Here is a 15438-nt window from a genome sequence, read left to right as displayed (position 1 = left end):
AATTAGGATGACAAGTCTGTCCCTCATGAAGACTACCGTTCACATGATAGTAAAACACCACAGCTACCACGTAAGTAAAAGTTATTATTAGAAACAGTGCACACCATTTCTTTTCTATTTTATTATATGCTAAGCAAAACTCCATTTTTGTGCCTGTATCACAAATTTCTGACAGTTTAGGGTTAGTTTGGAGTTAATGAGGTAGATTGTCATCATTGATGAGGAAGACTGAGAAGATATTTTTCTTTTGGTGGTTTTTATGGATTATAACAGCAAAACATACTAAAAAATTGGTAAGTCCATATACATGAAGGGAATAAGGAGTCCTTTTAATTTTACCACAAGTAACCTCCATTATAACATTTTTGTGTATTTTTTATTGCTTTCCTTATATATGTGTGTTTAACATTAATAAGCAGTATCCCATGTTGAAATTCCAAGTGTTTTTATTGGGTGTATAATAGTCTGTTGTTTAGGTGCTCCAGAATTATTTCACTGTTAATGTTAGGTATATTTTTTAACTTTTTTTTCTTTAATTATCAACAGCTATTCATATCTTTGTATACAGATATTTGGTATGATTTTGGTTATTTCCTTCAAGTTGATATACAGGTTCTCAGGCATGTTATTGATCAATATTACCTAATTGTTTTCTAAATGATTAAAGAACAGTACCTAACAATTTTGTCTCAATGCTCCATCTGCAAAATGAGGATGAAAATAGCACCTGTATCATGGAGTTGGCATGAGTGTTGCATGAGTTAATATATATAAAGCACTTAGAACAGTTCTGATATAATATATAAACACTTGAAAATACTAGTTCTTGTTCATACCATTTTATTGTACCGTCTCTGGTTTTTATTTAAAAAAATTATTTTAAAATATTTTAAATATAGACAAATAAAATTACTCCTGTAGCTATCACAGGCCATAATTGTTTTAGATGAGTTTTCTTTAAAATAAAATTTTACAGATAAAGTTGAGACTCCCCCTCTCTCCTGACTACCAAATACCATACCAAAAGGAAGCAACCTATGAATATAGTGTTTATCATTTAGGTTTTAGTGATTTGGCTACGCATTGATAACATCCATAAACGCTATATGAAATTGTTTTGTTGGATATAAAATTTGGGGTGAGTGACATCATATTGTATATATTATTCTACAATTTGTGTTTTTGATTTAATATTTTCAAGTCTGGGACCATACCACCCTGAACGCGCCCGATCTCGTCTAATATTTTCAAGATGCATTTACATTTATGTATTTTTTAGGTTATTCCATATATTCTGTTTTTTAGGTTATTCTGTTTTCTTGGGGAGTTGGGGAGTACTTACTCTTTTTTTGTTAGAATAATCTCTTCTCTCAGTGTTCAACAAAAATTACTTAGAATGCTCTCTGGCCTTCTTGTATAATTTGGGGGAAGATTTGAACTAATGATTGTATTTCCTATCGCCTCTTGAGTCAATTTTGGTAATTGCAGTTTTTCTTTTTTTTTTTTCTTTTTTTATTTTTTTTTTAATTGCAGTTTTTCTAAGATTTTTACCATTTTTGTTCATTTTCAGGTTTATTGGCATTAAATAGTCTCCTAAATTTCTACTACATCTTTGGTTTTTCCCTCTGATAAATTCAAAAGGTTTACGATTTCTCTTTTGGTCGGTTTTGCTTAGATTTTTCAGTTTTATTAGTGCTTTCAAACAAATAAATTTAATTTCTGTATCTTAATTTCTGCTCTTTGCTTTAGTACTTTCTTCTGTTTCTTTCGGTTTAGTCTCTTGTTTTGTCCAAATTCCTTAAGTTGAATGTTTACTTGACTAATTTTGCAGCCTCTCTTCTTTAGTAAAAGTAGGTATAACTATTAAGTTTAGCTGTTGTGCACAGGTTTTGCTATGGAGTCTTTTTATTGTGATTTATTTTTTTTTTGTTAAATTACTATTATGATTTCTTCTTCAGCTATGCATTTTTGAGTTTCTAAATGTATAGAGCTTTTTCTTACTAATTTTTTAATTTAACAGTGTAGCCAGAGGAGATATGATTGTGATTCTTGGAATTAATTTGGACTTTGCATTGTGGCCTAATATATGGTGCTGTTTAATATATATTCCAGGTGTGCTTGGTGAGTGCAGTGTTCTACATCTGTCCATTAAATCAAGTTTGTTAATCATTTGTAATTTTTTATATCTCTACTAATAATCATGTCTGCTTGTGCTGTCAGTAAGTGAGAGATGTACATGGTATAATTTCCCACTAGAATGTGGATTTGTCTTATTTTTTGTTTTTACTTTAAATATTTTGAAACTAACTTAGTAGGTACATCCAAGTGTAAAACTGATATATTTTCCTAATAAATCAAAATTTTGTCATTATAATTTTATCTTTATTAACTAGGTCTTTTGTCTATTATTAATATAGATAGAACAGCTTTGTTTTGTTTATTCACGTTTATTGATTTATTTAGATTAATTCCATTTTCTTATTTTGTGTTCTGTTTTTCTGCTTCTTACAAATATTTTTCTCCTATCTTGCTTTCTCATTTAGTGATTATCCTGTATTTTTAGTATAGCTATATAATATCTGAAGTTAATGTAATTATTCTTTTACTCAATAATAGAGTGACCTATTTTAGTTCTGATCACTTTCCTACTGAATTATATGCTGTTATTGCTCATTGTCTTAGTTTTGTATTGTTTTCTTTTCAGTCCCACAAAGTAAGCATTACCACTTTTTAAAAAATCTTACCTTTCTTTGCTTTCACAGACTCTGGCAGTAGTGTTCCCCCCCCCCCCCCCCCTCCGAAGGTTATATTTTAAAAGCTCTTTCAATGAGGATCTGTTGTTGGTAAATTGTCTCAACTTTGGATAGTCTATAAATGTCTTCAAAGATAATTTTACTGGTTTGTAGTTTAAGATAATTATTTTGTATCAACACTTTGAAAATATCCCAGTCTTCTGGCTTCCATTTATTGCTTTATTAAGTCACTATCAGTTGAAATGTCCTTTCTTTATAGGTAGTCTTTATTCTTCTTATGGTTGATTTTTAAGACATTTATCTTTGGTATGCAGTTTTCTACAGTGTGGGTATGAATTTTTATTGGTCTTTCACGATATTGGAATGCAGTTTTTTTTTTAAGTAAATTCTGGAAAATTCTCAGCTTATGTGTCTTTGCAGATTGCCCTTTTTCTCTTTATAGGGCAGTCTTTTCCTTCCTCAATCAAATTTACCTTATCACTTAAGATGTCCTCTTTCAAGATCCTATCTGGCTTTCTGCAGGGGCTTCTGGTTTACTTTTTGACTATTAAGTACACTTCTATTTATTTAGATTAAAAAATATCCTGTTATATTCAGACTTCTTCTATATCTGTTTTTTTGATATTTATGTGTTTTATATATTCTCTATTGACATATAGTATGAATTCATAGACTTTGACGGAATCCGTTTGTTGTCTAGTTAATCATTAATGTCCTTATTTTTCCCTTCTTCTCTTCTTTTGCTCAAATTATTGTAATTTGTCAAGTGGGGGCTTTCTCATTTCCTATGCTGCTGATTCTCTTTTGGTAAAAGCATGATTTCCCAGATTTGGGAAGATTTTTTTTTTTTTTTTTTTTTTTTTTTGGTCCCAGAGACGTGAGATTGGCCTAGTTTCAAGGAGTCCTAGTTCCTTTTAGTGAAGAATGATATAAGAGATGAAAATGTGAGTTTTAGGTGTAGACCTAGGCATTGCTGATGGTCAAATATGCTGTTGCTTTCAGTTAGACCAATTTTAGGAACTGAGCAAAAAAAAGATATTTCTTTTACCAGATCACAATCTTTCCAATTTAACACAATGTGCTTCCGTACTTTATCTTTTAAAATATATATATGGTTTTCTCAGCCCCTGTCACCCAATTGCTACATTGACTAGCAAGAACTTTAAAGCCAGACTCAGATTTAGTAGAATAAAATAATTGCCACTCAAATGTCAAGTCTTTAAGGTCATCAGATTAACTTCTTAAAGTCTATTTTCAACAGATTTAATTAGTTTATTTTAAGAGAGGTAGTAAAAGGAATACTGGATTTAGAGATAGAAAACTTAAATTCTAGTCCTAGCTTAATCACATAGCTAAGTGGTGTCATACAAGTAACTTAAGGTCTCAGAGATTTCCTCCTGTATGGAAAAGAGATGTGAAAACACTTTAAGATGCCATATAAAATGTAAGTAAATATCTCATGGACAAAACCAGGTAATGTAACATTTGTTTTATCCAATATTATGTTTTCATTGTTGTTGATCTTTTAGTTTGATTTAAAGTATCTTAAAACTAATTCTTCTACTTTAAGTGGTTCTACAAATTTGAGCAGGGTTCTCATTTTCAGATATGTATACCATTTATAAGGTATATAATATTATTTAAAATCCTGTTGGTATTTTTTTGGTCCTTCTCAATATGCCTTGAAACTAGGATATAAGTAAGATAAGCCTGCTTCATTAATAAGTGGTATTATAGTGAGGCTTCAGTGTGCTGTATTTTGATGAAAGCAAGAGCCAGGACTCTTATTTGCAAATTTGCATAATTTTGGAAATAATCCTACAGGCATCCAGCTTTACAAAATTTATTTTGCCAGTTAGTTAATTATATATGAGTTAGTAATAGTCTTACTTATGTTTTAGGTGGTCTTGGAGGCATTGGAATGGGACTTGGTCCAGGTGGACAGCCTATTAGTGCCAGCCAGTTGAACATAGGTGGTGTTATGGGAAATTTAGGTCCAAGTGGTGAGTATTCTCACTTATTTCTTTTTTAGTGGTACATTTGCCAGATGACAACGCTTACATTTACTAGTTTGTAATAATATTCAAAAGACTATTTTACAGTTAAGCATTTTGGATGTCATTCAGTCTGAATAAAGAATGAAACCTTGAGAGCAGAGAACATGAAAGAGGGTGAGCAAAGGTCAGGCAGGTTCCTCTGAGGCCAGTTGTATTGTAGCTAGCTTTTTAGCACTTGGGATTTTAAAGCGTCTTTAAGGCAGAGGGAGAATGTTTAAACATAGTGTCTTGTGTGTCATGGATATACGGTATTTGTGGAATGACTGAAATGCTACCCTGTCAGAAGCAGGTTAAATTTTTATATGTAGATGGGAAAGTAGCTTTTCAAAGAGCTGTTTGGCTCTTTACTTGGACTAATATACAGTTTATCTTTGAAGATCAGTTTTTAAACATTGTGGTTTCAGAACCCTTTTACTCTCTTAAAATTTGTTGAGGATCCCAAAGTGCTTTTGTTTATGTGGTTATGTTTGTCAGTATTTGCCGTATTAGAAATTAAACCCTAGAAATTTAAAAATACTTGCATATTTATTTAAGATAACAATAATAGTATCATGTTAATATAGATACAATTTTTAAGAAAATGAGTTGTATTTTATAATACAAAGAAATTAGTGAAAAGAGTGGCATTGTTTTTGCCTTTTTGTACATCTCTTTAATGTTTGGTTTAATGTAAGACAGCCAGACTGTTATATCTGTTTCTGCGTTTAGTTTGTTACAATATTGTACATCATGTAGTTCCTGTAAAATCATACCTTATATTCATGACAAAATGAAAGTAAAACAGTCAAATAATATCTTAATGTTACGTGATGAATGAAATAGTTTTGACTTATTGGACCCCAGACCTTACTTAGAGAGCTGCATCTTAATTGATGGACTAATCAATGCTGTCAGATTCCTGTTTTTGCTGAGATGCTATAGCTAAACTTTTAAATTATAAGGATAGTTTAGGTAATCATTTTGACCCAAACAGAAACTTTGTTCCTTACTCTTAAGCCCTCCGACTTCCTAAACACATGCTATTTTATTTTTAGTTTTTTACTACCCCCTTAGCTGGCATGTAAGGAGTCCTTACTTTCTGATTTGATCTCTAAATCTGCTGTGGTGATATTTGTGTGTATGTGTGTTAAAAAAAAGTGAACAATGACCTAGTATTAAATATTCTGTACTTGAATGTGAGTGTGACCAGTGAATTTTGTTTTCTCATTCAATAAATATTCATAGAGGCCTTTTTGAAGACTAATGATTAAATAGCTGATGTGGCATAGCACTTTAAAGCGTGCCACCTGTCCCCATCCCCCACTGCTTCTCTAGCATTCCATCATGACTAGACCAGTGGTACCTTTTGCTGTATTGCGTTATGTCATTCTTTAGTCATAAAAATAAGATTGACTGAACGTACATACTGTGTATTTTATTTGAGGTATGGGAATGGATGGTCCAGGTTTTGGAGGAATGAATAGAATTGGAGGAGGTATGTATAAGCGTTTGTTTTTTGTATGCACCCATCACCATTTTTAGTAAATTAGAAGCTGTGTTGAGAAATCCAAGGAAAAAAGTCATGGTTTATTGTTGGCTCACACCTAAGGACCACTGGCAGGTACTGAGCCTGGTACATACTTAGGGGATATGGAAATTGACGTGTTGAGAAGCCCCTGGACAAAAAAGTAGGGTGGATGAAGAGCTTACTGGTGAGACCTAATCTTTACCTAATGTAGCTTTCAGCTGTATAACTGACAGGTAAATCTCAAAATTAATCTTTATTCCATAGGAATTGGGTTTGGTGGTCTGGAAGCAATGAATAGCATGGGAGGATTTGGAGGAGTTGGCCGAATGGGAGGTAGGTGAATGTAGGAATGTGTACTGTAGATGTCTTCAAAGGGCATATGGGCATAGGTAATAGGGACAGGCATGATGGGACTGGGGATAGTATATGGCATATGAGGTAAGTTGGTGAATCAGACTTTTGTTTTTGTGACTTTTGCTGTCTCTTCAGTTTAGTTTCAAAATATTCCTAAATGGAATACCATGTAACTGATGTACTTGAAAAAGAGTTAATTTGTTGCATAATCTTTTCAGAGCTGTACCGTGGTGCGATGACTAGTAGCATGGAGAGAGATTTTGGACGTGGTGATATTGGAATAAATCGAGGCTTTGGAGATTCCTTTGGTAGACTTGGTAGGGCTGGCTGCATATTTTTCCTTTTCTTTCTACAGGTCATATTTTTCAAAGTCTGTTTCCTTTTTTTGTGAACAATTGGAAATTTATAATGTTTCACATAATTTATAACTTGATGAAAAAACACTTTAGGAATTTTAATGTACTCTCTTTTTCCAGTATATTATGTATTTGACCCCTGTTTCTAGACGACTTATATTTTTTGGTTACTGTACATCTGAGAGCATAGTACCGTGGAATTTTAAAATATGATTATTCAAATTAATTAGTATATTATCTTTCCATCCTTGTTTAGGCAGTGCAATGATTGCAGGAAGAATAGGAGCTTCTAACATGGGTCCAGTAGGATCTGGAATAAGTAGGTTTAAATTTTACTAGAATTTATTCAGTAATATTTGAGTGCTTGCAAAAGACTTTGCAAGAGTAGTGATTGTAGTATAGTAATACTTTGTTTTTATGTGTTAATGTCTTGTCATAATTTAGAGAAATTTTGATAGTTGAGCTTTTCTGTTTGATCACTGTTTGAAATTTCTAAACCAACTTGGAATTTTACTTCTTTGACATTTATAAACTAACGCCAGAGTATGTGTTAACTGTCAGGTAATCAAGAAGCTCCATTCCAACTAAGGAATCTGGGGATTTCTCTGATCATGTCAGGAGCAACTTTTGCTTTAGCACCAACTTTGTTTCCTTGCCTGTTGTCTACAATTGCTGTTGGTGACTAGCATATTTCATCTGTAAACAACTTGTGTCTTTTGGTAGATGAACATGAATCACCCCAGTTATAACCACCTGTAGAGACCTCCTGAGGTTGAGGGCTGAGGTTGAAAGAGATGCTTATTTCTTTTTCTCTTAAGAACCTTTCCTGTGACAGAATCAAGAGTAGTTGCAACATTGGGGAATGCCCATTTCTTCCATGTGTTTCCGCTACCACATTTGAGGCCTTATATTAATTCTTAAAGACATGGCTCAGTTTTTGATCTCTGTTGCTTATTAAGCCATGTGTCTTTGAGCTCTCCATACTCTACTGACTTCCTTTAATTGATTGAAGTCTCACAAATAGGAAATAGAACCTACTTGGACTTTTCTAAAATCCTGTCAGCTAAAGATATTTACTTGCATTGTACCTTGCTTCTCATTCCCTTTCATCATTTTCTCAGCCGTGAGGTAATTTCCCCATTAATCTTAACTTCCCTACTTTCTCTTTTCACCTCAGTGTTTATACTTCTGTTTCCCTAACTTTATATTTGTTGTTCATAGAAAGTCGATTTAAAGGTGATGTTAATTTTTATAATTTCTGTGTGTGGGGATATTAGTGCAAGAAAAAAGGATAAGTTTTGAGAATGGATTGGAATTAATTAAAGGGGACTTAGTGCATAAGAATGAATCGGGTATGAGCTGTGAATTAAATTTCAAGCTCTGGCCAAAGGGGTGTGATTCCATTTTTTTTTTTTTTTTTTTTTTTTGCTATCTCCTTAAGTTCTATATAATATTGAGATTAAAAGTTAGGTTTTTCTGTGGTCATTGAGAAGCTAAATTACATGTGAAATGGAAGATACTGAGGTAAAAAGAATATTATGTAAGAGAGTATGATGAGACTAACAGTTAATGTGTTGGAGTTATAATAATTTGAATTCACTTCATATATCTTTGTTCTAGCATTTATTAAACCTGGTTTTATTAGATAAAAATGATAGAAACTAGTGTAACATTAATGGATCAAATAATTGGTAGGGAATTTATATCCTATGTATTTTATGATCAGAATTTAATTTATAGAAGTATATATGATGTATTCATGTAGTGGCTAGAATGAACAGATTTGGTTAGTGATTAACAGTTAACTAAATGTATATCAAATTCTGCTTCTTGGAAGATTGTTCTATTGTGTATATGAAAATAATTTTATGTTTATTATCTACTTATAGAAACGAATTAATTTTTCTCTTCTTTCTCAAAAATGATTCCTCCTCTTCCTCCTCTTCTTTCTCCTTATTCTTCTGTTTTTTTTTTTTGTTTTTTTTTGTTTTGTTTTGTTTTGTTTTTAAAAACACCCAAATTCCCAAATCCTCCCCTTCCCTTCCTGAACTCTAGGTGGTGGCATGGGTGGCATGAACAGTGTGACTGGAGGAATGGGGATGGGACTGGACCGGATGAGCTCCAGCTTTGATAGAATGGGACCAGGTATAGGAGCTATACTGGAAAGGAGCATCGATATGGATCGAGGATTCCTATCTGGTCCAATGGGAAGCGGAATAAGAGACAGAATAGGCTCCAAAGGCAACCAGATATTTGTCAGAAATGTAAGCAACTAAATGTAAAGGATGCTTAAAATTATTTTTTTCTTTGTATATCTGTTACTAATACATTTTTTCATTCTAGCTGCCTTTTGACTTGACTTGGCAGAAACTAAAAGAGAAATTCAGTCAGTGTGGTAAGTATGCTAATGACTGCAGACATGTTAATATTGATTATGGAGGAAAAATTGATTTTAGACTTTTTAAACACTGTTTAAAAACAGACCTTACCTGTCCAGATGTTTTTTCCTGGGTAGTATGACAGGTCTAATTCCACTTCAAATCAATTATTCTGCTAACCTCTGACATTAGTGCAAATTTCCTACTAAATAACATGATTCAGAATAGAGCCTGCCTGCCATTGTCTTCTGTGGATAAAGAAAACGCTTGTTTTATTACCTTATTTTTAAAAGTTAATATATCATCATTGCTTGTATTTAAAAATATATTTTTTTTCTGTGGGGAAATAATAATGAAGGGTATATTTATTTCCTTGTTTGTAATGTAGTGCAGTGCATTGTCAACATGATCCCAAAATGCTGGCATCCAAATGATGTGGAGTTAATAGATGAGACCCATTCTGCACACTTTGTTGCCTATACGACACAGGAAACTTAGCTGATAGCATAGAGTCCACTGGCTGGAATTCCTTAGACAGGTACATTCTGGTGGCTAGCCCTTTTATAAACTATTCTTGGCTGTGGTGATACTGTCTATACAACCTTACTGTGTTCATTAGGCCTGTAGAAGATTAGGTGGTTTTATTACTTTAAAAGAGGGCCTTTTTCTTAATGATGAGAGAATTAGTGTGATCAAAGTGATCATGTGGCTGTCATCTGCTGTGTTCTCAGAGTACTTTATACCCAACTTTGTGGTAATAATCTGCTCACATCTTTTCTTCCCTGCTAGATGGAGGCTCTTAATGCAAGAACTGTCATCTTTTTATTCTAACATTTTTCATTGCCTTGGTACATATAGTAAGACTTTATTAGATGTTTAGAGTGAGTTAAGCATTCTGAGTAGATCTTCATTCGTTTATTCAGTTATTTATTGAATAAATTTACAAATTTTTGTGAGTCTGTCTAGGATGCTCCTTTGACTCCTTTTGTTGATAGTTTTTTTTTTTTTTGTATTTCATTTGCATTTTATTTAAAGAAGAGAAACAACATTTTTTTATTGTAAAAAAGTTGTTGAAAATGGGTTAACTGTTAAATAGGTACCACTAAGAGAAAGCAGGATTGTAACATTGTTTTGCAGTGTTGGTGAAATTTGTATGAGTAGGAATATCTATCAGAATGGGTAAGCAGCATCTGGCTACGAATCACATAGACTGGAGAGGAATGAACATATTAGGGCCTTTGTAAAATAGGTCAAATGAGGAGCAGTGGCAGCAGGTATAGATGATCTCTGTTATAGTTTCAGTAGAAAAAAAAAATCTCCAAATGAGATATGTGAGATTATTTTGATCAGTAGAACTGAGACAAGAATAAAATGGGGAAACAATGACATTAATGAAAATGTGACCAATATTGAGTTGACTTTATCATTTGTAGGCATATCTCTTTTTTGAGGTCAGACATGAACAAGGCTTGCAGCAAACTTCAAGTCTTTTGGTGGGCTTATTAGTGGAGTGGCATTGTTTTGATAGAAGGACATCAGAAATTCAAAAACATTTTCTGAAAGAAAAAAGATAGTATCCAAATACACATTTAAAAAATGTGTACAGCGTTTTAGCTGATAAAATGGTTCTTATTCTTTGTTATTTTAGCGTTCTTCCTATGTCCTTTATTTGATCAGTTAATAGTATGAGAGTAATGATTTTTATTTTTCTTCTCAGTTCTGTTGTAAAAGCTTCTGACTTTTAGGTTTATATTAAAGTAATACCATATTTAAATAATTCCCTACAATCTTCCTGTTTTTAACCTTGAACTACAATGATGGGAAGGAAAATAAGTTACGGTAATATAGAATTAAGTGTCTAGCTATTGACATCTATGGAAATTATCTGGCTTGTATGAACTAAATGATCCATCTTTCTGCCACATCTCTTTATTTTTAAATCTTAGAAAGTTTATTCTTTGTTAGTATGTGAAGCTGCTGCAAGTCAGTAATGACCTCTTTCACAGTAAAAGGCAGGTTTTTGTTGATTTTTTTTTTCCCCCCTTGAGCCCAAAGTGAGTAAGTATATACTTTAGTTGCTGCTTGATAAGAGTCTAGTGGTACTCCAGACTTCTTCCCTGGACAATATCTGCCTATAAATGGCTGATTAACAACCCCCTGGTTGTTAAGTATCTGTATAGATCTTCCTCGACTTAGGATGGTGTTACACTTAACCTACTGAGCATCATAACCTCACCTAGCCCACCCTAAGCATGCTCAGAATACTTAACATTAGCCTACAATTGGGCAAAATCCTCTAACACAAAGCTTATTTTATAATAAGGTGTTGAATATCCCACGTAATTGATTAAATATCGAAAGTGAAACATTGAATGGTTGTGTGGGTACAGAATGGTTATAAGGACGTGGATTGTTTATCCTTGTGATTGCCTGGCTTACTGGGAGTTGCTGTTCAGTGGCTTCTGCCCAGTATCAGGAATATCATACCAGACGCATATCACTAGCTTGGGAAAAGATCAGAATTCAAAGTACAGTTTCTACTGTGTATTGCTTTTGTACCAACAATGTCAAAAAATTGTAAGTCAAACCATCATAAGTTGGGACCATCTGCAGTGGTTAACTGCCCTTGAAAGGGCAAATACTGAAGCTAAAAAAATGTATTTTAGGTTATACTACATTCAGTACATTTCCTCAGCCCTAGGGGAAAATGTGTTCATATATCCCCAAATGTATAACAAGATGAGAAATAAGTGACTGTGGTAAACATAGATCTCTTTTTATCCTACCCTATGTAATTCATTAGTGACATGCATTTTTAAGAAATCTAAGTATAAATAAGTATACTTATGGGTATAAGTATAACTGACCCATTCAGAGTCAGACCCCACATTAGTTTAAGTTGTGCTAATGGGGTTAAATAGACATAGTCTTTCAAACTTGCTCCCATATTTACTGTCCACTTTAACTGTATTCTGACCTTCCGGTTCAGTGTGATGCAGGACCATAACATATTAGAACTATAGTGTAAAAAAAGCTTATTTAATTATTCCTCCTATAAACTATGGGAACAAATACAACTTTGTTTCACATATTTCCGTTACGGAGTTTTCTAGACCAGTGTACTTGAACCAGATAGAAACTAGAGACTTGTAGTAGATTTTATTTACCAAAGCACATGGTGCTTTAAGCATAACTAGTGGACTTTTTTTTTTTTTAAGATTTTATTTTTTTATTCATGAGAGACACATAGAAGCAGAGACATAGGCAGAGGGACAAGCAGGCTCCTTGCGGGGAGCCCAGCATGGCACTCCATCCCAGGATCCAGGATCATGACCTGAGCCAAAGGCAGATGCTCAACCATTGAGCCACCCAGGTGCTCCATGACTGGTGGACTTTAACTATGGAATAATTTAATAGTAAAGATAATGCAGTAACAGTAAAAATAATATACAAAGAGTATTCATTGATAGAATTACTTTTTTTGTTGGTAGAGAAACACTGAAGCATTGTTTTTTTTGTCCTTTATATCATAATTATGGCTACTTGTAGAATATCTGATTTTGCTTTTATTTCTTGTGGTTATGTTACAACTTCATTTGGTAGTACATTTTACTGAACTATTTATTTATTTGTGCTTTAATTTGGCGTATTTTTAGATGTGCTTTTATATCCGCATTTCCCAGAACATATCACAGGCTGGATTGAATAAAGTGAAAAGTTTTCTTTCGGCAGGATAGGTTATTTGTATAAATAGTACGGCAGTGTTAACTATAATAGCAAGATGTTTGATTATTCTGTGGTACTGATTTCTCATTTCATACTATTTTGTCCTGTACTGCTGTTAAAATAGCAGTTCTGTTTTTGTTTTTGTTGGAATCATACAAAATTGGTAGATATTTAAGTCACTCAAGAAAGTCCTCAAGAGCATGTGAAAATAGCCAGAGGTCTGATTTTAATTGTTTGAAACTACATTTTTTTCTCCTGAATTATTTATCTTTAGAAAAGCAAATTATCTCAATTAGTGTTTTTATGGTATTAAGAAGAAACTTAGAAAACCTATAGCTCTTGCTGGTTCTGTTCTGCCAAGTAGGGGTTTTTGGACAGTCTAACCATGAAACATGGATATCTATAGGCCACTTTCAATAGCCTTAGTGTCCAAACGGTAAGCATGTTGAAGCATCTTGGTCAAGAGACCTTGTCAGATTGAAAAGCCATGAGATCATTATGAGTTCAGGAATTTGAGGGTCTGGATGTTGGTTTCTAAACTGAGAGAGACAATTTAAGAGGAAAAAAAGAGGCTTGTCTTGAAAGATTGAGATAGATTTTGCACGAGATAATTACATATTTTCCTTTGAAGTTTTGAAGATTTCTTGCTTGAATGAACCTTACTATTATTGCTAATAAACCGATGATGGGATGCTTATGTTAAGTAAAGCCCTAAGTTTTTATAAAAGGTAAAAGTAAAAGTAGAATAAGGAAGAAACTCTAATCTTAAAAGCCCTTGAAAATTTTCCACAGTATCCTTCAGAATCATTGTGCAGTGCTGCCATTTATGAAGGTATGCGTCTTTAATTAAGCTTGTTTTTTTCAGGTCCCAGCATTCAAGATATTAGGACTCTGGAAATTGCTCTGTGTCTGTCTTTATAGCTTTTTAAAGTTTCATTTTACGTTGTTTATTAGAAAATGCGAAAATTTCATTTTATGTTCATTAGAAAATGTGATTTCTGTGTTTTTTTTGTTTTGTTTTAACCAATTGTAGGTTATATATTTGAATCTACTTTAATCATGATAATAAAATTTTTTTTCTGGGAACTAGTCTGTTTTATGACTTTTAGAAACAGTTAAAGGCTGCCTGGGTATAAAATCATGGGTTTGGCTCACTATGATATTTATTAACTTAGACCATGTAATTAGTATTGAGTGGGTAAGTAGTTGACTACCAGTTGGTTTAAAAAAATGCAGTAATGGTAGGATGCGAAATGGATGAAAAGACAAAAATAGAAGAGTAGTCCCAAGTTGTAAATAAGAAAGCATTCAGTTCAAGAGTTAAACAGAAAACAATTTTTTCTACTTATGCATTGAGATTAAAACTGATCCTATCACCTGGAAAAGAGATTATGGGATTTTTTGATAAACTCTTTGCTTTTATTGTCCCCCCCTTCCCCCTTCTTTTTTAGTCCCTTTATAGAACTAAATGTGCTTGCCTTTTAAGTTTGTTGCCAGACTAAAATTAGCCCAGAGTGATTTGGCAACTATATAATATTCAAGGGAAAGGAAATATTATGGTAGGTAGGCACACAACTCATCTAAATCTGTGTGGATCTGGTGAGAATACATCCCAGTTTGCCTGGGGATAGTTTCCCTTTGCAGCTGTTATTTATGTATAATTACTAATAACTTTCCATTTAGCTCTCTAAAGTTTCTAGTTTGGATGGTGGGTTTTTATGGACGTTTTATAACTTGATAAGTGATAACTAATTTACTCAAAAACCAGTCTCTAGAGTCAGCAATGATATTAACTGTATATGGAATAATTGTCTGATTTTCTTCTTCCTCCTTGAAGCTTCTCTGAGGTTCTTTCATCTGAGTGTTCTTATCATCACTGTTTTTACTTTTATTGTTTTAAATCTATGATATCTCTTCCATGCCAATTTCCATAACCCATTTGGCGCTACTCTTACACTGGAGTTCAAATTGTGATATTGAATAAATAAATGAGTTTGGCACTGATAAGCAGTTAGTGGGACCCTTTGTTGCCTGGTAAAAATTAAAATTCTGAGCAGTTGGTACTATTTGCAGCGATGAAGGAATGAAAAGGGGGATAAAAGGGAAAGGAGAGATTAGGGGGATTGGGCAAAAAGCGACAATTTTTTCTAAAACTAATTTTTTTTAAGTTTGTAAGTTTGTTATTGGGCACATTGACTTGGTGGCATTTTGTGCTAGTTTGCCTTACTGCTATAAAATTTACTTCAGAAACGAAAAAACTTTTTTAAGACTTTATTCATTTGAGAGAGAATACATACAAGCTGAGGG

At 33.1% G+C, this 15438-nt stretch overlaps 1 protein-coding gene across 2 annotated transcripts in view; it reads left to right on the top strand.

The window, feature by feature from the left end:
• The window catches only part of MYEF2 (myelin expression factor 2), a 32420-nt gene that overhangs the window by 13988 nt on the left and 2994 nt on the right, over positions 1-15438 (top strand). Inside the window, exons 9-16 of one of the 2 annotated variants that reach the window (XM_072738465.1) lie at positions 7-70; positions 4655-4756; positions 6234-6284; positions 6582-6650; positions 6890-6988; positions 7284-7346; positions 9083-9291; positions 9371-9422. In XM_072738465.1, the coding sequence (XP_072594566.1) occupies positions 7-70; positions 4655-4756; positions 6234-6284; positions 6582-6650; positions 6890-6988; positions 7284-7346; positions 9083-9291; positions 9371-9422 (709 nt within the window). The remainder of the gene's footprint in view (positions 1-6; positions 71-4654; positions 4757-6233; positions 6285-6581; positions 6651-6889; positions 6989-7283; positions 7347-9082; positions 9292-9370; positions 9423-15438) is intronic. The other variant, XM_072738467.1, reaches the window with a different exon arrangement.

The sequence above is a fragment of the Vulpes vulpes genome, chromosome 15, assembly GCF_048418805.1.
Source record: "Vulpes vulpes isolate BD-2025 chromosome 15, VulVul3, whole genome shotgun sequence".
In the NCBI taxonomy this organism is placed as follows: domain Eukaryota; kingdom Metazoa; phylum Chordata; class Mammalia; order Carnivora; family Canidae; genus Vulpes; species Vulpes vulpes.
This window is presented reverse-complemented; position numbering and strand designations above follow the sequence as displayed.